The 23,639-nt window shown below is 47.9% G+C and overlaps 1 protein-coding gene across 1 annotated transcript in view; it reads left to right on the top strand.

The window, feature by feature from the left end:
- Positions 1–11,024: 11,024 nt before the first annotated feature.
- Positions 11,025–23,639, top strand: part of SLC6A20 (solute carrier family 6 member 20) — a 35,175-nt gene continuing 22,560 nt past the window's right edge. The window contains exons 1-2 of the mRNA XM_045529816.1: positions 11,025–11,264; positions 22,531–22,671. Coding sequence (XP_045385772.1) covers positions 11,144–11,264; positions 22,531–22,671 — 262 coding nt within the window. The 5' untranslated portion in view covers positions 11,025–11,143. The remainder of the gene's footprint in view (positions 11,265–22,530; positions 22,672–23,639) is intronic.

Below are 23,639 nucleotides of genomic sequence, written 5' to 3'. Positions count from 1 at the left end.
GTGCATCTACAGTAATTAATTGCACTCTTAAGAGGTTTTAATTATATTTCCATTGGTCCTGCTTTTTCTCAGGTGATTTTGGATAAATCATTAGAAATTGGGCATCATATTTGCCCCTGTCTCTACTAAAAAAAAAAAAATAGAAAGAAATTATCTGGCCAACTAAAATATATAGAGAGAAAAAATTAGCTGGGCATGGTGTCGCATGCCTGTGGTCCCAGCTACTGGGGAGGCTGAGGCAGTAGGATCGCCTAAGCCCAGGAGTTTGAGGTTGCTGTGAGCTAGGCTGACGCCACGGCACTCACTCTAGCCCAGGCAACAGAGCTAGACTCTGTCTCAAAAAAAAAATAAAATAACTGTCTCTTAAATAAGTGAATGAGTCAGCCTTGATAAACAAGAAACACATATAATATGCCAAATAGTGATGTGCCAAAGAGATACAATGAAGAAGGAAAGAGATATAAAACGTTGGGGTGGTAGTTGACATTTAAGGTAGGGCTGTCACTAAGGCTTCAATGAGAAGGACAGTTTGGAGCAAAGACCTGAAGGAAGTGAGGAAGCTGGACCCGGGGGTATCTCAGGGAAGAGCATTCCACGCAAAGGGAACAGCCAGTGCAAAGGCCCTGAGGCAGGACCAAGCTGAAGTATTGAAGAAACAGCAGAGGGTGCAGTGCCTGGGGAGTTTGAGTGAGAGAGTAGTAAGAGTGCAGGTCATAGGAACAATGAGGGGTCAGGTCATGCAGAGCCTTGACAGTCACTGCAAAGACTTTGTCTTGCGCTGAGGTGGGGAAGCCACTCAAGAGTTTTAAGCCACAGAGTGACCTGATTTGACTTATTGTTGATATTAATAAAACTCAATATGCATACTTAATGGTGATAATGTCACAGGATCTTCAAAACTCAGTAAGGTCTCCTGCCATCCCCACTTCTATTCACCATTGTGCTAGAGGTCCAAACCAAAACATGAGGCCAGGAAAAAAAATGTCATTATTCATAGATGATATTATTGTGTATGTAGAAAATATCCCACAATCTGCAGATAAATTATACAAATAAAAGGAGAATTTAACATTACTAGAGATAGAGTCACTCATACAATAAAAGTTTTAATCCTCCAGGAAAATACAATAATTTAAAATTTGATTAGGAAAAAAGTAAAGTTAGATTGCCCCTAATAGCTTCAAATTCTATAAAGAAAAAATTGACACAATTAAAAGGAAACAAATCCACAATCATAGTGGAAAGTTTTAACACACTTCTCTCAGTGACTAATAGAACAAGCAGACAAAAAAATCAGTAAGGACAGAGAAGATAAGAACAATACAATAGCAAATGTGGCCTAATAAATAGGACACTCCCCGTCCCCCAAACTGCATCATCCACTTCTTTTCTTTTTGAGCACATACAGAATATGAAAATCGGCCACACATTATACCAAGTCTCAACCACGAGGGTGGTGGCTATAAGGATACTTGCTTTATTGTTATTTGTTAAACTATACACAGTTATGCACTTTTCTGTGAGTATTCTATGCACTATAATACAAAACATACTGCATAAATGAAAATAAAACATGGCAGACAATGATAAAGTGTAATTCAGGGTAGATTATATATTGGGAAATGGAAACAAAGTCAGAAGGGAAGTTTTGGAAGCGTGGAATTCCCTGTAATACAGCGGGGAATAGATCTAGCAAAACCGCTCCCCAACGGCGGAGCTATTTTCAGACAATGTGGCACCTTGGCAAGCAGGGAAAAGAGTCTGGGCTCCTCAAGTTCATGGGGAGAAATTTTTGTTGCATATATTATATAACAAATTATCTTTAAGACCTTTTCCTGTTGACTCTGAATGTATTTTAGAAAAGAAATTTTAAACGTGGAAAAGAACAGGCAGACGTGGACCATAAACAAGGGGCACTGGGGGGAGTGGAAAATGGAGGGGGGATCCGGTGGGGAGAAGGTCTAGAAATGTTGCGGAAACGAGTGGCAGGGCAGCGGTGCTGGGGCCCTTCCTCTCCTGGAGAAAGGGAGCCCGTGCCAGCCGCCTTGGCAACTTCCAGGAGCCAAACAGTCAAGCGACTCCTCTGCAAAGCACAGTGTTTCAGGGGACTCCTGCATCTGTGTTTTAAAGCTGGGTGGACGGTGCTGATGTGCACCCACGTTTAAAAACCCAGTGTGCTCCTGAGATAGTAACCTCCCTAGAAATCCCTTGGAGGTCTTTTTAAAAGTAGTTCTGATTCAAGAGGTCTGGGAGGGGGCTGGGAGTCTACATTTCTGACCAACTCCCTGGGGATGCCAACGCTGCTCGTCGATGCATAGATGGCATTTTGAGTACCAAGGGGTGAAAGAAATCAAATATAATCTGAACTATTGAGCTTGTGAAACAGAGCATGTGTGTTTTCTGGCAGAGGGAGGTTCACAGGGCTTCTCCTGTTATGAAATGAAGAACAAGCAGAAAACAGCACAGCAGGACACAGTGAAATTCCTTAGGGGGTCACTAATTGAGACAGCGTGGCCCAGGTATACTCTGACCCTTGAAAATATTTTCACAGGGCTCCATCTGTTTTTTTCTCCACCAGATTATGCCTTCTAGTTGGTCTTGATTGCTTAGTCCCAGCAAAAATATTTGAGGTGAAGGGATAAATTTAGCCAAAACCAACAAAAAGGACGGAAAGATTGGTCCCTGCTCTCTGGGCCAGATGTTTTCATAGCATGTGGCTGAGTCTCACTTAATGCAGGTGATCAGCTGAGTGGTCATGGTGAGCAGCCCACAGCGTTTGCTAAATAAGCTCATTTCTGCATCTGGTCTCTCTGACCTGAAAAATGTCTCTTTGTTCCATTCGGAACTTTCTAAATGACGCCCACTTTGCATTGTTCACTCCAATTAATTACTTCAAACAAGGTAAGCATCAATTCACAGAAAAATCCACTCAAGTTACTCTCTTGACACAGTTGTCCTTTGGAGGTGGGCATATAGACAAAAAGACACAGTATATTAAATTATTTTAATATATTAAATTAACCTTACTCTGAGTCTGAGGAAGCCCTGAGTAGATAAGGTGGTTTGAAGCAGCACCAGACATAAACATTTCTAAAATTGTAATGTTTGTCAATTTATCATAAAATGTGTTAGAAAAACACGAGATTAAGTGAAAGGGTAAATTTAAAGAAAAGTGGTTAATAAATATTTAACAGTCTATGTGGTTGACAAATATGGTTACAATGGCGGTGCACAGAAAGGGCAAACATGGCTGGAGTAGGGGAGTACTGATGGGCCTGATTTGGGATTACAGCCTTGGGCCAGCAGCACCAGCATCTCCTGTGATCTTGTGGGAAATGCACAATTGCAGGCACCATCCCGGATCTACTAAGCCAGGATCTGCATATTATTACACCAAGACCCTCGGGAGATGAGTGGGCACACTGACCTGCAGGAGCACGGCTCTGAGGGGCTTTGCAGCTCTGAGACGCCACAGCCTCTGTCTGAGGCCAGAAGCTCCACTTGCAGCCAAGAGAGTCCCAGGTCTCAGGGAAAAGTCATGGGACACTCTCATGTCCTCGGCACCACTTGCACACGTATGCACATAAATATAGACACACACAGAGCCCTGAGGCTGGGCTCCCCCAGACTCTTGGGAGGACCTCCCTGTTTCTCCACCTGAACTGGGCCAGTCCCCCCAGCAGCCCCAGCATTTCCTTTGGAGGATCTCCTTTGGTGGCTTCTCCACTCCTATTTGCACTGTGTCTCTGTGCTCCCCACGGGAGGGTGAGCAGGTGTCTGGGGCAGCAGAGAGGGGAAGAAAGCCATATCCAGAGGTTTTTCCTTGAGTCCCTGAGCCTAGTAGACTCCTGGCACACAGTAGATGTGCGAAAAGAACTTAGATGTGCAAAAAGAACTTGGATGTGCTGAAGAAACGTTCTGAAATGCAGACATCTGAGAGTGGCTGGAGCTGAGAACAATGAAGATGAACTTCTGCTATACTTAAGTGCTCAGAATCTGCAGCAGGCTTTTCATTTATCGACTAACTTTTTTTTTTTTTTTTTTGAGACAGAGTGTCACTTTGTTGCCCTGGCTAGAGTGAGTGCCGTGGCGTCAGCCTAGCTCACAGCAACCTAAACTCCTGGGCTTAAGCAATCCTACTGCCTCAGCCTCCCGAGTAGCTGGGACTACAGGCATGCGCCACCATGCCCGGCTAATTTTTTTCTATATATATTTTAGTTGGCCAGATAATTTATTTCTATTTTTAGTAGAGACGGGGTCTCGCTCTTGCTCAGGCTGGTCTCGAACTCCTGACCTCGAGCCATCCACCCACCTCGGCCTCCCAGAGTGCTAGGATTACAGGCGTGAGCCACCGCGCCCGGCCTATCGACTAACTTTTATTCAGACTCAACCATGTATGTACCTGGCACTAGTGAGCAAAGGATGAATAAGACATGATACCAGCCACAGCGCTGAGGGGACACACACAGTGCACTCTTCATGACAACGAACACTTGCAGGCATCAGAAACCAGATACGTACCCAGGGCTTGGGGGCAAGGAAGAGGTAGTGATATATTCTGGCTGAGGGTGGAGTACTAGGGTTTCCTAAAAAGGGTATTATTTCATCTGAGTTGAAAAAGGAATGGGGTGCTGGGAAAATTGGATTGCCATGTACAGAAGAATGAAACGGAAGCCCTATCTCTCACCATACAGCATCAACTCAATCAACTCAAGATGGATTAAAGACTTGAATGTAAGACCTGAAACTATAAAAATACTGGAATAAAACCTAAAGAAAACTCTTCTGGACATTGGTTTTGGCAAAGAATTCATGACTGAGATCTCAAAAGTACAGGCAACAAAAACAAGAATAAGACAAATGAGACCTAATTAAACTACAAATCTTCTGCACAGCAAAAGAAATGAACAACAGAGTAAACAAACAACCTGCAGAATGGGGGAAAATATTTGCAAACTATATATGTATCTGACAGGAGACTAATATCCAAAATTTACAAGGAACTCAAACAGCTCAACAACAACAATAAGGAAACAACCCCGTTAAAAAATGGGCTAAGGACATGAGTTGACATTTTTCAGAAGAGGACAAATGGCCAAGAAACATATGAAAAAATGTTCAACATCATTAATCATCAGAAAAATGAAATTAAAACCACAATGATATCATCTTACACCAATCAGAATAGCTATTATTAAAAAGATAGGGCGGGCGTGGTGGCTCACACCTGTAATCCTAGCACTCTGGAGGCCAAAGGTGGATGGATCGTGCAAGGTCAGGAGTTTAAGACCAGCCTGAGCAACAGTGAGACTCCGTCTCTACTAAAAATAGAAAGAAATTATCTGGATAGCTAAAAATATATAGAGAAAAAAAATTAGCCGGGCATGGTGGCACATGCCTATAGTCCCAGCTACTCGGGAGGCTGAGGCAGTAGGATCATTTGAGCTCAGAAGTTTGAGGTTGCTGTGAGCTAGGCTGATGCCACAGCACTCTAGCCCAGGCAACAGAGCTAGACTCTGTCTCAAAAAAAAAGATAAAAAATAACAGATGTTGGTGAGGATGCAGATAAAAGGAAACTCTAATACACTGTTTATGGTAATGTAAATTAGTTCAGCCTCTGTGGGAAACAGCATGGAAATTTATCAAAGAACTAAAAATAGAACTAACATACGATCTAGCAATCCCACTACTGGGTATATACCCAAAGGAAAAGAAATCAATATATTAAAAAGAGTCCAGGCTTGGTGGCTCACAGCTGTAATCCTAGCACTCAGGGAGGCCGAGGCGGGAGAATTGCTTGAGGTCAGGAGTTCGAGACCAGCCTCAGCAAGAGCAAGACCCTGTCTCTACCAAAAATAGAAAGAAATTAGCCACGAAACTAAAATAGAAAAAAAATTAGTTGGGCATGGTGGCACATGCCTGTAGTCCCAGCTACTCGGGAGGCTGAAGCAGGAGGATCACTTGAGCCCAGGAGTTTGAGGTTGCTGTGAGCTAGGCTGATGCCACTCTAGCCCGGGCAACAGAGCGAGACTCTGTCTCAAAAAAAAAAGGAAATCAATATATAAAAAAGATACCTGCACTCATGTTTATCACAGCACTATTCACAATAGCAAAGATATAGAACAGCCTAAGTGTCCAATAACAGAAGAATGGATAAATGTGGTATATATACATAGTACAATACTATTCAGCCATAAAAAAAGAATGAAATCGTGTTTTTTGCAGCAACATGGGTGGAACAGGAAGCCATTATTTTAACTGAAACAACTGAGACAGAAAGACAAATACTGCATGTTCTCACTTGTAACTGGGAGCTAAATGTGTACACATGGAAGCAGAGTGTGGAGTGATGGACAATGGAGACTCGGAGGGGAGGGGGAGTGGGAGGGGTGGATGATGGCGGTTGCTTGGTGGGTACAATGTGTGTTGCTTCAGTGAGGGATGCACTGAAGGCCCTTACTTCACCACAATGCAATATCTCAATTAGCAAAATTGCACTTGTACCCCATGAATACATACAAATACAAAATAAATCTTTTAAAAAATAATAAAACAAAAAAAATGTATAGGATTTTTCTGGGTTGAGAAAGCAGAAGTTGCTCCTGGCTGAGGGACTGCCCAGAGTAGGAAAATGCACAGCATTTTCCAGAAGGTGAAATGTCTATCTTCTCCTGGAACCCAGGTGTGCAAGGGTTAAATTCCTGGGCCCAATTAAAAAAAAAATTCCTCAGGACCTTACAAACCAGACTAAGGAGTTTGGACTTTATGTTGTGGGGAACAGGGTGGTTAAGTAACAATGGAATCATTGGACGAGCAGATTATTGAAAGCTGCATGACTGTATTGGTGCGGCAAGAAGCAGGAATCCTGGCACAGGGCCCATGGCCCACACTCATGCATCTGAGTCAGGGCCATCTGCAATTTCTCTACCTCTTCCAGAAATCAGATCACTAAAGCATGCTGGCCTTCTATCCTATGGGGCACAGTGTCCTGATTGCCATGGGGCACAGTGAGCCTGGACAGGCCAGTTCCCGGAAAGGTGTCGTGTGTACTGGCAGTGGAGGCCCCTGGGGACCACTCAGTGGGGCTGAGCTAAGCCCAAAACACTGTTGCCCTGGGGCACCAGACACTGCTGAGAGCTGAACTCGCTCCCCTTGCCCCAGCCATGCAGAAGTCACTTCCGCGGCCCCAAGCCCCCCGTGGAGTGCTGGAGCAGCTCCCACGGACTCTTGAGAGCCAGTTGGTAAATTTTCAGGAATTTTGTGAGCTGGTTGTTAAATACAGCCATTAAGAATTATGTTATATAATATAAGCTAACAACTAAATAAATTATTTAAAAGATGTAACAAATACTCAGACCTCAGTCCTTCCTAATTATTTATTGGACTTACTTATGCTCTTGAGGATATCTAGGTCTATTATATCTGCATGGCAGGAATTCAGTATAATGGTGTGCTACTGCACGTCTCTGTCCATCTCCACGTTCAGTGACATCATGTTGGTAGCTTGGAATCGGCCATAGTAGCAGTATTTACACCACAGGAATTGGCAAATGCTGCAAATCAGAGCTTTTTCTCCAGAGAGCTGGTGGTAAAACGTTTGCCGGCCCACCACTCATCTGCCCCTCTGTCTTGCTCGCCCCCCATGGAAGCCCACGCTGCTTCCTAGGCCTGTCCTCTCCTCTGTCACAGCCCCAGCAGTGCAACTGGCCTTGTCAGATTAAAGTACCAAATGGGTTTCAGGAAAGCATGGTGACCTTACCAGGAACCCTGAGCATCTGCCCATCTGCATTGACTTAGTCCTACCACAGGGTTATCTGGGTGATTCTTTGTTTTGCCCAAAGCTCCCACATGGAGTCTCACATGCAGTAGGGGTTCCCAGGGAGTGTAGCAGTATGAACGGAGGGAATGCTGGCCTCATCCCTGAGGTAGGAAATTAAAAGAGGCCTTTCCTCCATTAAACCATCAAAGACCATGCAGTTTCATGTTCCAGGTGACAGGCCACTGAGCTGGGCATCTCTCCAAGGTGCCCAGTTCCTGAATGTCACTGCATAGCCAGGTACTCTCTAGGGAAAACTCATTTATGAGAACAAGAACATACAAGCAGATAGCTGGAGACAGCAATGTGCCTTCTGCCTAAACAACTGAACAACATTAAAAAGGCAGCCCTATCAAATCGGAATTCAGGGACCCAGCAGGAGAAAATGCTACTCTGGCTACTGCCATTGCTATAAGAAATAAGTCCTTTGGTAGGGGCTGGGCTGGGAGGTAGCCTTATCTATGGGTTGCTGAGACTTATTTTGCCATGGATTTAAATTCTCAGGAATATTTTCATGACCTTGGCATTGATAGGGAGAGATTTCTTAAATAGGACATACCAAAAAAGTAAAAAAGAACAAACACTAAAGGAAAACATTGTTAAATTGGACTTTGTTAAAGTTTATAATGTCTCTCCATCAGAAGGCACTACTGATAGAATAAAAGGGCAACCCACAAACTGAAAATAGAAACTTGTAATACATAAAACTGACATGGGGACCATATCCAGAATATATAACTACAAATCAGTGGAAAAAGACAGAAACCCAATTAAAAAAACTGACAAAAAAATTGAACAGACACTTCATGAAATAAGATATGTAGGTGGCCCAATTAGCACACGGAAAGGTATGTAGCCTTATTAGTCATCAGAGAAATTCAAATTGAAAAGCACAATGAACCATCACTACACACCCACACGCCTGGGTAGAACTTTGGAAACAGAATGACACGTGTTGGAGAGGATGCAGAGCCGCCACAACTCAAAGGGAGTGCAAACCATTACTGCCATGCCAACGGGTAGTGCCACTCTGGAAAACAGTCTGCCAGTATCCACTAAAGCTGAACATACACCTGTCCTCTGGCCCAGAAGTTCCCGGCAATGAGTGCATTCATCCACTGAAGAACATGCACTATAATGTCCCTTACATCCATGACAGCCCAGACTGGAGATGACACCAACATCCATCCATAGTAGACGGGAGTAGATTCACACCACGGCCTACCACACTGCAGTGAGAAAGAACCACCTACAACTACACTCTAGAACATGGATGAATCCCACAGACAACCATAAGCAAATGAAGCCAGGCACACAATAGAACATACCATAGGATTTCATTTTTGTAAAGGTCAAAGTGGGCAAAACTAACCTACGGTGATAGAAACCAGGATGGTAGGTTCCTTTGAGAAGGAGGCAAAGGGCAGGAAAAACATTATCTAGAACCTGAAGTTTAAAAATCAAAATAGTTTCTCCTGCTGTGTTGTGAGCTTTCTTCCTGCTTTGCTTTGTGGAGGTAGAAAGTTCCAGGCCAGGTAGTATGGCTGAGGGAGCCTCCGCCTCTCTCACTACACCCACCTTTCTCCTCTGCAACAAGCCAGGCGGGGACTCCAGGGAAAGCCCAGCTAGGAACTGTCCCAGAGTACTGAAATCATTTGGGGTCCACGTAAGATTTCCACTAGCAACTCTGCTTTTCCTCTCTTTTTAATTTTATGTATTTAGCATTTTCTTATTTCTCACTATGTACCAGCCACTGTCCAAAGTGTGTCATTAATGTTCTCTTATTTAATGTGTTACGCGTTCATTCATTCAGCCTACTGGGGACTTGCAATCAGAATGGCCTCTTTACTGAGCACTCATTCTGTGCCAGGTAGTCAGCTAAATTCCCAGTTCTCACATGAGCCCTTCCTTGGGGGCAGGAGGGAAGGGAAGACATTTGTTCCCATTATAGAGGAGGAAACAGAGACTCAGAGAAGTTAAGTCACTTGTCTGAGGTCACACAGCTAAGTCAGTGGCAGAGTGGGGATATGAACCAGACAAAGCACCGAGCTCTCAATCAAATCACATTTCTGGACTGGTAGAAAAATGAGGTTTCTTAGGTCCCAACTCTCACCTAATCAATCAGAATCTCTGGTCTCTAGACTGGCCTGAGCAGTAGAGTCAGTCCCTGACAGCAGTTGTTCAAAACCTGCTTCCTGCACCCACGCAGCAGGGCGCCGGGCAGGGCTGTTGGAGATAAGAGAAGCGGGGCGGCCCGGATAGCTTTTCCTTTGCGTGGGGATAGAGGAGATGTCTCTCACTCTCTTCTGGTGCCTGGGCAAATGTCAGTTCTCCTCGCGGAAGCCCTCCCTGACCACCCTGACCACTGCCTACAACTTTTAACCCCTTTACTTTGCCTTAGTTGTCTTTCTTGCCTCTCTCTGTCTTATATATCTGCTGTCCCCAATCCCGGGGCCGCAGACTGGTACCAGTTCATGACCTGTTGGGAACCGGGCCGCACAGCAGGAGGTGAGCGCGGGTGAGCCACCAAGTTTCATCTGTATTCACAGCCGCTCCCCATCGCCGGCATCACCGCAAAAGCTCCACCTCCTGTCAGCTCAGCAGCATTAGATTCTCACAGGAGACTGAACCCACATGAGAGGGATCTAGGTTGCAGGCTCCTAGATCCTGCACAGTAAATGTAATGCGCTTGAATCATCCTGAAACCGTCTCTCACCACCATCACCTGTCGTGGAAAAATTGTCTTCCATGAAAACCGGTCCCTGGTGCCAAAAAGATTGGGGACTGCTGTATTACATAGGGACTAGGTTGAACCATATGAAGTTGTCCTTCCTGTATGTCAATGATAGTTGAAAATGGGGCATTTCACCCAGTCCAATTTAAGCGTCTCCCTCTACCCGAATGCCAGCTCCAGGAGGGCTGGGATGTCTGTGTCCTTCATCGCCGTGTCCCCAGACAACGTCGGGCACACAGTAGGCACTGGATGAATGACGGGCAAGTGGTTGAGGGAACTCGACCACTCCACGGAGCTCGGCGGGGCAGCCGACGCAAAGGCCCAGCCAAGCCGGAGGGGTCCCCCGGGGGGCGCCGCGCTGCACCCCGCAATCTTGGGCGCCTTCCGGGCGCGGCGGCCGGGCGGGTGGGGCTCCCGTCATCCATTTACCAGCCTCGCCGCTCCCGCAGGTGCGCCATTAATGAGATTAGCAATTAAACAGCGGGCTGGCGGCGTGCGCGGCGGAGACCGGAGTCGCGGGGCCACCCGCAGACCCAGCCCGGGCGGACAGCGACAGCCGCGCCGGGTCGGGAGCCGAGCGCCCGTCGGCGGCCATGGAGAAGGCGCGGGCGCAGTGGGACAACCCGCTGCAGTTCGTGTTCGCCTGCATCTCGTACGCCGTGGGCCTGGGCAACGTGTGGCGCTTCCCCTACCTGTGCCAGATGTACGGCGGAGGTGAGTGCGGGCGCCGGCGCTGTCCCCGCGGCGCTGGGCGTGCGCGCCGCGCCGGGCCGGGGAGGCTCGGAGGGCGAGAGGGCTTCGGCCGCCGTGCGGAGCTGGGAACGGTCGCGGGACAGCTCGGGCGGCTCCGGCCCGGCCGCGCTCCGAGCCCTCCGCAACCCCGCGCCCGTCCCGGGCGGCCGGGCCCGCCCGCACCCTGTGGGCCACTCGGCCGCTCGGGACGCTGCTGCTGCCCGTCCTCCCTCCGGAGCAGGAGAGGTGGCCACGCTCCGACTTCTTAGTGAGTAAACTTCACGTTGCAGTGTCAAAAGTAAGTAGGAAATTGCCCTATTCAGTAGAAACTTGTCACACAACTTTCACATCCGAAACTTAAATCCCCAGCAGCACCGTGTGAAACTCAGGTTAGCGGGATCCTGAGCCATTTCTTTAATTTTTTTATAAAGAGATTGGTTTGGATATGGAACCATAGGAGGCAGGAAAGGCAAATCATTCTATGTCTGTCTGTCTTTCTCTCTCATTCTTTCTCTCTCTTTCTTTGTTTCTCTCTTTCTCTCTCCCTCTTTCTCTCTTTCTTTCCTTCTTTCTTTCTTCCTTCCTTCCTTCCTTTCTTTCTTTTTCTTTTCTTTTCTTTTCCTTTCTTTCAACAAATTTTTCCTCTGAAGCACCACTGCACTCTCAGACAGGGCAACACACTTACCGGCACTCCTTGGCGTTGCCTAGAGCCGGGAACACCTATGACACGGCAAAGAACCTCAGTGACGGCCAAGTACCTTTTTGGAAGGCAGTGTTGCAAGAGGGAGTCAAGTCTCAGCAGTTTAAAAAACAAGTTTTTCCTCAGTTCCAATTCTAGAATCCTATCTAAAGAAAATAATCATAGTTCTGACAGAGGTAGGAAACTGAAGTTTGGTCACCATCATTTCATAAGAGCAAAACATTGGCAACTTCCTAAGCCCTCAACTAAAGGGGGTTGGTTCAGTTACGGAGCATCCTTGCAGTTCTCTTTGCAGCCAAGTTTTATGTGAGTATTTTCTCATGTCATATATTAAGTGGAGGGAGAGGTTGGATTCAAAGCTGTATAAAATGGGTATAAAAATTTTAAACAATTGTTTGAAAATATGCAGGGAAAAGAATGAAAAAATACACCAATTGTTAACAATAGTTACCTTTGGGTGATTTTTGTTTTACCTTGCTCTTTTCGTGTATGTGTGTGTGTTTGTGTGTGTTGTCACCATAGTATTTTTTACCTTCGAAAACAATGAAAGATCTTAGACCAAAGTATTTACAAAATTTAACCATTCAATAAGACCAAGACCTAAGCACTGCTCCTGCTCATCTTCAGCAGCTCAAAAACAATTCAACAAAAGGGTAATTCATTGAGTTTTTTTAAAAATACAGTTTTTTGTTTGTTTGTTTGTTTTTTTGTTTTTTTTTTGAGACAGTGTCTCACTCTGTTGACTTCAGTACACTGGCATCATCATAGCTCACAGCAACCTCAAACTCCTGGGCTCAAGCGATCCTCCGGCCTCAGTCTTCTCAGTAGCTGGGACTACAGGCGCCCACCATGCCTGGCTAACTTTTTTTTCTTTTTTTCTTTTTTTTTTTTTGGTAGAGACAAGGTCTCACTCTTGCCCAGGCTGGTTTCGAACTCCTAACCTCCAACATTCCTCCCACCTTGGCCTCCCAGAGTGCTAGGATTACAGGCGTGAGCCACCATACCTGGCCAAAATAGTGCATTCTTAATTCCCCAATTCCATTTTAAACTTTGAAGTGCATAAATACACCATAATAATGTGCAGGGCAAGTGTTGCCGTATGCTTTAACAGCTTTATAACTGACTTTTGAAAGAGTTATTCATCAGACTGAGATTTCCACATCATTCTGTGCTCAGTACACCTACCCATGATGCCTTTATCCTGGGTACACATTTCCCAACCATCAGGCCAGGTGAGCCTCACTGTCACATGACCATTTAATCCCTTGTTTATTCACCACCTGAATAGTCTGCAGAGGGACACAGGTAGGGCTGAGTCGTTCTGAAGTAGAATAATAATCAAGGAGTTGCTAGGAAAACCTCAAGACCTCCAGGTCCCAGGAAAAAGGAACAAGAAGAACTCTGGTTTCTGGTACAGAGGATACTCAGGCTGGGTGGGTGGATGGATGGATAGAGGGACGGATGCTGGGCAGAGAATGGATTGGTGGCTGGGTGGCGGCATGGATTAGTGGGTGGACGAACAAATGAAAGGATGTGGGTCGGTGGATGGCACCCTCTTAGCCACGTGTCTACAGAATAAAAACCAAACAGCTCTGGCACGGCCCTTCACCACCTAACACCTGTCCAATATTCCCACCTCATTTCCTGTCACTCATCTTCAACCCCCACCCCCACCAACTCTTCTGAACGTGCTGTGTCCACGAACGCCAACCTCTCTGCCTCTGCCCGAGATATTTCCTCCACCTGGGATGCTGCTGCTGCCTGGAGAGCTCCCACTCTTCCATCGGGGCGGGGCACATGTCACCTTGTCTTGGTTGCGCTCTCTGACTCCTCTGCTACCTGGCAGGCCGAATGAGCACTAGGTCAGAACCGCACATTGTTCTGCAGTTTCTCTGGCCACCCCCGGCCCAATCTCTGTGATGTGGTGGAGTCAGAGAAGGCTCCCAGTAAATATTCGCTGAATGAATGAGCGAGGCTGTTATGAAAAGCCACGGCGTGAATGAGGTGGGGGGAGCTGGTGGTTCTCCCAGCTGTGCAGCAAAGTCACCTATTAAGAAGTGATTTGTGTTGCCCCAGACCCAGGCAGTTTACAAAGCCATTCTTTACCTCATGGTAAAGGGTAAGGGGTAAACAAACCACATCATGAAAGGCTCCAAGGGGGTGTGTAACTTCCTTCTAAGCAGAGCTGCAAACACCTCTAGCAAACAAAGAGCTTGTTTATAAACCACCAAGCCTGGCTGTGCCAAAATACTTCCCAGAATAAGACGGCTTAGGGCTCTGTCTCCTTTCTGTGGGACTCTCCCCGTGACTGGGAAGGCTTGTTCCCTTCCTGCTGCCCAGGCCAGGCACAGCGCGAGGAATGTTAATTCTAAAGATTACATTCCAGGTACCAATCATCTCTTACAGCTCTAGCTGCCTGCGCTAGAAAAACATAAAAGCAGCTGAAGAAACTTCACAAAACTTTTTTTTGAAAAAGTCAGCAGGTCTTGGGTGACCATGTCAACATCTAAGACAGTGGCTGCTCAGGAAGAAATCAGGGACACAAGTGTGCTATATACTAACATGTAAAAAAACACACCAGCAATTCATTTTACATTAATATAAATGTGTGCGTGGAAGAAACGTGAAGAAATGAGAACAGTTGTATGATTGGCAGAAATATGGATTTTTTTCCCTCTTAAATTGTCTCTACGTGATGTTCGAACAATAAAGAGGGCTCAATCAGAGGCCACTGACTATGCAGTGGGACGCTGCACTCACAGGCTGGATGGTCCACTTCCCCCCAAAGCCCCTGCTTCTCTCTCGGCAGGAAGCCAGCTCTTTCAGCTCTCTTCACTCTGCTAATCCCGAATCGCTTAAAACATCACATCTCAAATTTTAGCCTACCTTAGGATCCTGATAAACTGTAGATTGCAGGACCTCATTCCCAGAGATTCTGATCAGGGACCCTTGGACAGAGACCCTCGGAGGAGGGCAGGATTCTGCATTTCTAACGAGCTCTTGAGGGAAGCCGCTGCTGCCTTCCATGGACCAGGCTTTAGGGGAAGGGTCAGGGTTGCTCGTTTGCCCCCAGGCCTGGCAGGGGGTTGCTGATAAACGTTTAACAGCTGGCTTTTGGTGGGGGCAGCAGGACCCAATTCCTAGCACTTGCTGATTATTGTGGTGTAAATGCTCCCATGTGGCCAATTTCAGACTGCCCAGGTAGTGGGGGTGGGAAGATTGAGGACAGGTGGTTCTTGTGAGCCGGTCTGAGCCAGCCCCAGCACACCCCTGCAGCCAGGTGCTGTGTGGCGGCCACAGCTCCTCAGGCCAGAGCCCGCCAGGGACTGATCCACACCAGGTCAGTCCGTGGATGGACAGGTGAAGCCCTGCTCTGTGCCGTTTTGGCAGTACTCCCAGGTGGGACAGAACCTGAGTTGCAGACATTGTAAGTTTCAAAGACACACAATTTCCAAGATGAGCTCCGGAGGCAGGCCACAGCAGTCAGAAAGGACCATGGTCAGGGGCTCCTGCTCATCTGGGGTTTCCACACTCGATCCCGGTAACAACTGCTTGACTGGGCTCCTGGCATGAGCCAGGCATCGCATGAAGCACTTTCTGCAGGTGTTCAACTTGGTCTTCAGAGCACTCCCGCAGTTGGTCCTGTCACCCGCAGTATCGAATGGGAAACAAGTTCAGAGAAGACAAGACTTCTGGAGGAGAAGCTGGGGCTCGAGCCACTTCTATGTCCAAACCAGGGCTCTCTCCCCAGCAGCCTGCAGCTTTTGAGACAGCAGGACAGGAGTGGCCACCTCAGCTGTCCAGGCCTTCGTAGGACCCCTGAGTCAGAATCGCCACGGCTCAGGGTATTTCTTCCCCTGGTTCTGATGCTCATTGGAGGGGGCCTGGCTGAGAGCCCGTGTGTCTGAGATGGCCACCTTCAAGGGTCTCTTGTCCCTCCTCCTCTCCACCTCTGCCCTTCCCTGAGTACAACTGAAACGTCTGGTGTCTTCCTTCTGTCTTCACCCTCCCCAGGAAGCCTCCTTCTCCCTTTCTAAATTAAAGGCACCCTCCTCCCTGCAGCCCTCCCTGGGCCCCCAGGCTACAGCCATCCCTTCCTGGGGATTGCTGTGGGGTCCGGCATGCTCACCCCACCCAGCCACCAGTCAGGACGCAGTGTCCACCTGCTGGTGGAGAACCCTCTACTCGTCTGCGTGTTAGAATCACCCAGGAGCTTTAAAAAAACACTGACACCTGTGTCCTACCCCCAGCGATCCTGATTGGGTTGGTCTCAGGTGTGGCCTGAACAGCTGGAGATCTGAGCTTCCCAGGGGATTCTGCTGTGCAGCCGGGGCTGAGAACCCCTACCTTACACCCTTTTATAAACCAGAAGGAGCGTATAACAGTTACACAATAAGTAATATAAACCTCCTAGGCACTTAATTTAAGTCATTCAGTAAATATTCATTGCGTAGCTGGGACAAGCCAGGGGCTGTGTTGATGGAGGAGCTGGCAAAGATGGTGATGGGGGGAGGGTGGGCGAGGGGGGTGCCGATATGAAAAACGTCCCTTCAGTCCAGAGCAGGAAGAGCTCTAACAAAGGGCTGTTCCAGGCTTTACTGAAGTAACTCCAGAAGGAGGGCCGACTGCTCGAGAGAATCCAGAAAGCCTTGCAGCGCTGGCAACGTGTACCCTCGGTCTTGGCAGAGGAGTCAAAGCTCACCGGGTAGAGTTCGGGGTAAAAACATCCCAGACAGAAGAAACGTGCACAGGGCACAGAAGAGGGTGCGATTGAGGGCCGTGGCCAGAAACCCTGCGTGGCTGTGATGATGTGGCACAGGCCAGGGCAGCGGTAGCTAAGGGAGCTGGAGGCAAGGGAGGACTCAGCGTGTCCCGAAGGGCCTTGAATAACAGGCCAAGAAGATGGAACTGGGCCCTGGCAGCCAAGCCGGGGGTTCAAGCAGGAGTAGCTCCATCAGAACGTGGTTCCCCGAGGTTGCCAGGACGGAGGCCAGGGGTGCCGGCGAAGGGATGATGCTGCCAGAGGGGTGGGCAGGGAGTGAGGGAACAGATAAGAGAGGAATTCCAGAAGTTTTAGGCCAAGGGGGAGTCAGGGAAAGTAAGGATGGCTTTTATTTTTCTTGCCTGAGCCTTTGTTCTTTGTTTCCAAAACGTTGACTGGGTTTGACTCCTAATGGGAAGCTTTTGGGGGAAAGCCAGGCTGGACGGGGGTGAATGAGGAGAGGCCTCCCCAGCTGAGAGCCCGCCTGGCACCTTCCCAGTACTCCTGCGGCCATAAGCGACCCACTCACCCGGGGTGACCCAGACTGACCCCCGGCAGGGAGGTGACCCCAGGGCTCAAGATGTGCCTCAGTTATCCATTTCTGCATGGCAACACACTCAAAAACTTGAGGACTTAGAAAGAACGATGGAATTAGAGAATCACCATTTGGCAACCAACACAGCAGTCACTGTTTCGGGCAAGCCAACCACTGATGCCCAAACTAGCGGGCCAAAGCATGAGAGACGGGATCGTTACCCCGTCTCAGAGTATCTCCTACAAGATGCCTCGTAACGTCGAAGGGGAAAATAGTCACTTTCCGTGGAGAAACCTAGCAGACACCACCTTAACCGAGTGAGCAAAGTTTACATCGCCAAGAACGGGACACCTTGACATCTTGTGCCTCTGGACAAGGACCCAAGGTTGCTTTGGTGTTTCTGCCAAAACCCAAACTGAGGAACATTCCACAGAATAACCGGACGGTACTCCTTCAAAGTGCCGAGGACATGAAAGACAGAGAAAGACAAAGAGAATCTAAGGAACGGTCCCAGATTAAAGAGACCGAGAGCTGGAGTTCTTGTGTGATTGTGAGCCCTGGGCCAGAAAAGCGCCATCAGTGGGACAATTGGTAAACTTTCAGAAGGTCTGCAGGTAAAATAGTAGTACTGTATTGGTGTTAATTTCCTGATTTTGCTAACTGTGCTGGGATGATATAAGAGAATGTCCTTGTTTTTTACAAACACACTAAAGTATTGAGCAGTAAAAAAAAAAAAAAAAGTAATGGCTTAAAACAAGAAGAATGAAGCATTTCTCACAGTTCTGTGGGTCACCTGAGCAGTTCTCTGCTGTTTGTGGCCAACCCTGCTCATGTGTCTGGAAGGTCCCACACATGACAGGCAGTTGGTGCTGAGCTGGCTGGGGCCCCTTGGTGCTCCTCCATGTGGCTTCTCATCCTGAAGCCTGGACCAGCTTACCTAGGGGACAGTCTCGAGCCACACACCAAGAGGATGATGGGGAAGCTGCAAGGTGTCCTGAGGCCTGCACTCTGGAGCCCATGTGGCGTCCTTTTTGCCATATTCTATTGGACAAAGCAAGTCCCGAGGCTGGCCCAGATCCATGGGGTGGGGAAACAGACTCCATCTCTTCACTGGAGGAGCACCAAAAAATGTGTGGCTGTATTTAATCTCCCACGTGTGCCCCGTCAGGATGCAGGGAACAAACGCACTGCTTTGCCTCTCTCTGATGCCTCTCTCTGATGCCAAGCCTCCTTGTGCAGAGCCAGAAGTAGAATTTTTATATCAAAGGAACATAGGAGCAGTCCAGTTGGAAGAGGGTTGTTTTCAAACTGATTGCAAAGCAAAGTTTTTCTTTTATTGAGATATATTTACAGGCAGAAAAATCCACTTTTTTTCCTCTGAGTTTTGACAAATGCATGCAGTGATACTACTACCACCACAATCATGCCCCTTGTAGCCAACCCCTCCCCACCCCGCTGCTCCTGGCTGCCACAGACCTGTTTTCTGTTCCTATAGTTTTGCCTTTTCCGGAATGTCATGTAAATGGAATCATACTACTATGGTTTGAATGTGTTCCCCAGTTTGTGTGTTGGAAATTTAATCTCCAATGCAACAGTGTTGAGAGGTGGAAACTTTAAGAGGTGGTTAATGTCCTTATCTCGGGAGTGGTTTCATTATCGAGAGAGTGGGTTTGTTATAAAAGCAAGTTCAGCCCCCTCTTGCACTCTCTTGCCCTCCCACCTTCTGCCACGGATGACGCAGTTAGAAGGCCCTTGCCAGATGTTGGCACCATGCTTTTGGACTTCGCAGCCTCCAGAACCATGAGCCAATAAATTTCTATTCTTTATAAATTACCCAGTCTCGGGTATTCTGTTACAGCAACACAAACAAGATAAGACATACATTCTTTGGTGAAATGTCTGTTCATATTTTTTATACATTTTTGAAAGGGTTCTCTGTTTTGGTTATTATTGAGTTTTAAGAATCAATGGGCCATGTGTGGTGGCTCACGCCTGTAATCCTAGCACTCTGGGAGGCTGAGGCGGGTGGATCGCTCGAGGTCAGGAGTTCGAGACCAGCCTGAGCAAGAGTGAGACCACGTCTCTACTAAAAATAGAAAGAAATTATCTGGCCAACTAAAAATATATATAGAAAAAATTAGCCGGGCATGGTGGCGCATGCCTGTAGTCCCAGCTACTCGGGAGGCTGAGGCAGTAGGATTGCTTAAGCCCAGGAGTTTGAGGTTGCTGTGAGCCAGGCTGATGCCACGGCACTCACTCTAGCCTGGGCAACAGAGCGAGACTCTGTCTCAAAAAAAAAAAAAAAAAAAAAGAATCAGTGAAGTCCAATTTACCAATATTTTCTTCCATAGGTAGGGCTTTTAATGTTGTATCTAAGAAATCTTTGCCTAACCAAAGGTCATAAAGATTTCTCCTGTTTTCTTCTATAAGTTTTAGAGCTTTTGGTTGTACATATAGATCTATGATCCTTTTTGAGATTTTTTTGGGGGGATATAAAATGTGAGATATGGATTGAAATTTACTTTTTCTGTATATGGATGTTCAATTGTTCTGGCATCATTTTTTGAAAACTTCATTGCAGAGCAAATTCATCTGGATTGTGTGTTTGTTTGAATGTTTGGCGAGAAATGACAGAAATTATTGCTGGATAGGGCTAAAGCGCCCTCATGCTCCCTCGGCACCAGGCGTTGGATTCCCATCCTACCCACAGGCACGGGGCAGTCACACAGGTCCTGTCAAAGGGACAGTCATCCGTGGACCTTTCCGTCTTTATGTGGTTACTGTTTAACACCTTAAATGAAAATGAGATTATTTTATAACCACTGAGGGTTTGAATGTTACTCCAAACCCTCGGTGTGTGAACACAACCTTTATTGTCAAATATTTAATGAGTGAGAACCACTGGTGACCTCTCAGGCTCCTTTGATGTAGAGAGGAACCTGGCAAGGTGCTGAGAGACATTTCTGCAGGGCAGGAAGCAGCCTGGCCTAGAGGGGTCTTCCTAGCAGAGTGCGGAAATGAGAGGGAAGGATTTATTCAAGGCCCCCAGGCCCAGCCTGATGGTGTGGGACTCGCAGTACTGTGCACACAGCTCGGCTACACCACGGTGGCTCTGCTCGGTCTTTGTTCCAGCCATTCCACTTCTGGGACTTGTATCCTGAGGCAAAATAGCCAAGCAAGTGGGCGAAACATTGTTTCACAGCTTTGTTTAAGATGGCAGAGAACTGCAAACACCTGGAGTGTCCAACAGTTGATTAAATGCACTCCGGGCTCATTTTCAGAGCGGAATGCTTTGCAGCTATTTAAGGGGTGAGGCAAAGGTCCGTCCTGTGCTCAGGAGAATGCTTGTAGAATACCACAGTGTGAGAAAAATGGGTTACAGGACAGCACATTTGTACAAGGGAGGCATTTTTGGTGAATATTAGCTGTTGATGTAAGCGTATATATTTTGTTGTCTGACTTTTAACACCTGAGGAGCCAGTTCTGTCTGTAACCATCCCTTAATACTTGCAGCTATAGTGTCTGGGTTTGATTTGTTTTTTGTTTTTTTTTAATTTTTTTTTTTTGAGACAGTCTCCCTCTATCACCTGAGCTAGAGTGCCGTGGCATCAGCCTAGCTCACAGCAACCTCAAACTCCTGGGCGTAAGCAATTCTCCTGCCTCAGCCTCCCAAGTAGCTGGGATCACAGGCACATGCCACCACGCCTGGTTAATATTTTCTATTTTTAGTAGAGACAGGGTTTCACTCTTGCTCAGGCTGGTCTCGAACTCCTGACCTCAAGTGATCCTCCCACCTTGGCCTCCCAGAGAGCTAGGATCCCAGGCGTGAGCCACCGCGCCCAGCCCGGGTTTGATTTTAGTCACAAGTCCTCCCCTCTTTTCCCACTGGATTTTTGTCAGGTCCACTGCCAAGGAGCCAGCAGCTGAGGGAAGGGTGGCCAAGGGGCTGCCGGCTGGGGTAGGAGGACCCATAGGAGAAGCAGCGCGTCAGCGTCTGTGGGGCAGGTGTGGTGGGGGCCCTGCCACAGCTGCCTGCCTCTGTCCGTATGTCTGGCAGTGGGGAGGGCTTCCTTGGCTCCATGTATAGCCCCTGGCTCCCCGCCATCACGAAGGGCACTTGTTTGCAGATGGCTCCTTGGGAACCAGTGAGTTTGAAATTTTTGTTAGTCATAGTGCCCTTGGTTAAAACGAAAATTGAAGCTGAAGGCCCCTGGATGAATCAGACCCACATAGAGGTGCTACGTAAAAGGAGAAGGTGCCCTGGAGCTCTGTCTGTTGGGGACCCTCTTGCCTCCCAAAATGTATACTCGAAGCCCCTGATTCATCTCAGAAGATGTCAGGCCTGCGGGAATACTGGGGGCCCTGGACAATTATGAGACAGCTGAAATTCCTGTGCCCACGTGGTCCTTTAAGGGCAGGGAGCAGGGCTGCTACTCTCCCAGCCCACACCAGCTCAGGGCCTGGCCCAGAGTAAGTGCTTAGGAAATGGCTCTTTCATATGCTGCCTCCCATGGGGACACCATCAGGGCTGTGCACAAAGCCCAAAGGAAGTGCACAGAGGTGGACAGCTGAATGGATGGATTCAGGTGTGATGTTCAAAATATTTAATAACTCAGTGGTCCTGGCCGTCGCCAGCCATTAGTTGCTGAAATAGAAGATGGAATGGGGGTTTTGGCAGAGAGGCTGGGGCATCACGGGCATTGAGGAAGGCACTCAAGGAGCTTGGGACAGTGGCAGTCTACCACCCAGGGTAGAAATATTTAAAGTTTTAACAACTGACATGGCTGTATGTTATCCATGGATGAATGGACAGACAGATGGATGGATAATAGAAAGATAAAAGGATAGAAGAATGGATGGATGGATGGAAGGAAAGAAAGACAGATGGATAGAGGGAAGGATGGATAAGATGGATGGATGTAAGGATGGAGAAATGGATGTATAGGAAGAAGGATGGATGGATGATGGATGGATGAATGATGGGTGGAAAGATGGAAGCAAAACGGATGGATGAATGATGGATGGAAAGATGGAAGCAAAATGGATGGATGAATGGTAGACAGTTGGATGAGAGGAATGGCAGAGGGATGGATGTACGGAAAGGTGGAAGAATGTGCAGGCAGAAAGGTAGGAGGATGCATGAACAAGTGGAAAGACAGGATGGATGGAAGGGCATTTGCACAGAGGTTGGGTGGGTGGCAGAGAAAAGCCCATCGGTAAAGGCCTGGCTCTCAGCTCTGGATGCCCACAGGTAGTTTCCTCATCCCCTACCTCATCATGCTCGTCGTGGAGGGGATGCCACTCTTGTACCTGGAACTGGCGGTGGGGCAGCGCATGCAGCAGGGCAGCATCGGCTCCTGGAGGACCATCAGCCCCTACCTCAGCGGTGTCGGTAGGTGGGGCCCCCTCCAGTCCTCTCCCACCCACATTGCATCCTGGGCAGCGTGGTGGGGTGGGGGAACCTGTCAGCAAAGCTGCTGGATCAATGGGCAAGCATGAAGCCCGAGAGAGCCCTTGCCTGGGAGGACAAACGGCCCAGGAGAGGGTGCCATAGAACGGGGCCGAGAGGAGCTGGGTCTGTGACATCAGGGCGGTGAGATAGGAAGGATGCATGCCCCCGGGAGCCGATGCCATAGTGCCTCTCTTCACTGGACTTCGGCTTGGTCATCTGTAAAAGAGAAATAGCTGTAACTCCAAGTCCTAGCTAACGACCATTCTGGGAACACACACAACTGCGCCCTGCCAATTAACGGCTCTCTTTTAATGTTCCCGGTGCTGGCCTATACGATATGTGTGCATGAGCTCATTTAATCTTCATCACACTGCTGCGAGGTGTGGGTGCCATTGTTATCTCCAGTGTGCAGAAGCCGAGCCACACATGGATAGCAGGAGAGCGTTGCTTCGTGTCACGCCATTCCTGAGCTACCTCGAGCCAGTGTCCCCGGGTACCCCTGGGACATCATCAACCTGCCCTGCACAACCTCACGATCCAGGGCTGCCGCTGCAAGCAGGAGGGACTCTGACCAGCAGTGCCGTGGTCTGTGCTGCTCACCCCTCCCACCTGAAGGCAGACAAGAAAGCAGAGTGACATTTTAGGAGCAAAGAGGATGTATATTTGTTGGTGACTTAGTCCCAGATGCAGAAGAAATATGTCCAGTGGCCTCACAAATCATCTCCAAGCCCAAACTCCCTCCTCATCTTGAACAGCTATTAATTTTTAACATGGAAGAGGGTGGTTTTACAATCTGCCTAAATTAGCAATCGCAGAGGACTTCTCAGAGGCAGCATGTGCGTATGATAGGAAAGATACCAGATACGTGTGCCAGTCATGGGGGTGCCAGGCTGGTAAATGTTTAACAA

Source organism: Lemur catta, chromosome 18, assembly GCF_020740605.2.
Source record: "Lemur catta isolate mLemCat1 chromosome 18, mLemCat1.pri, whole genome shotgun sequence".
Classification (NCBI taxonomy): Eukaryota; Metazoa; Chordata; class Mammalia; order Primates; family Lemuridae; genus Lemur; species Lemur catta.
Note: the sequence above shows the minus strand (reverse complement) of the source record. Positions and strands in the feature narration are given on the sequence as shown.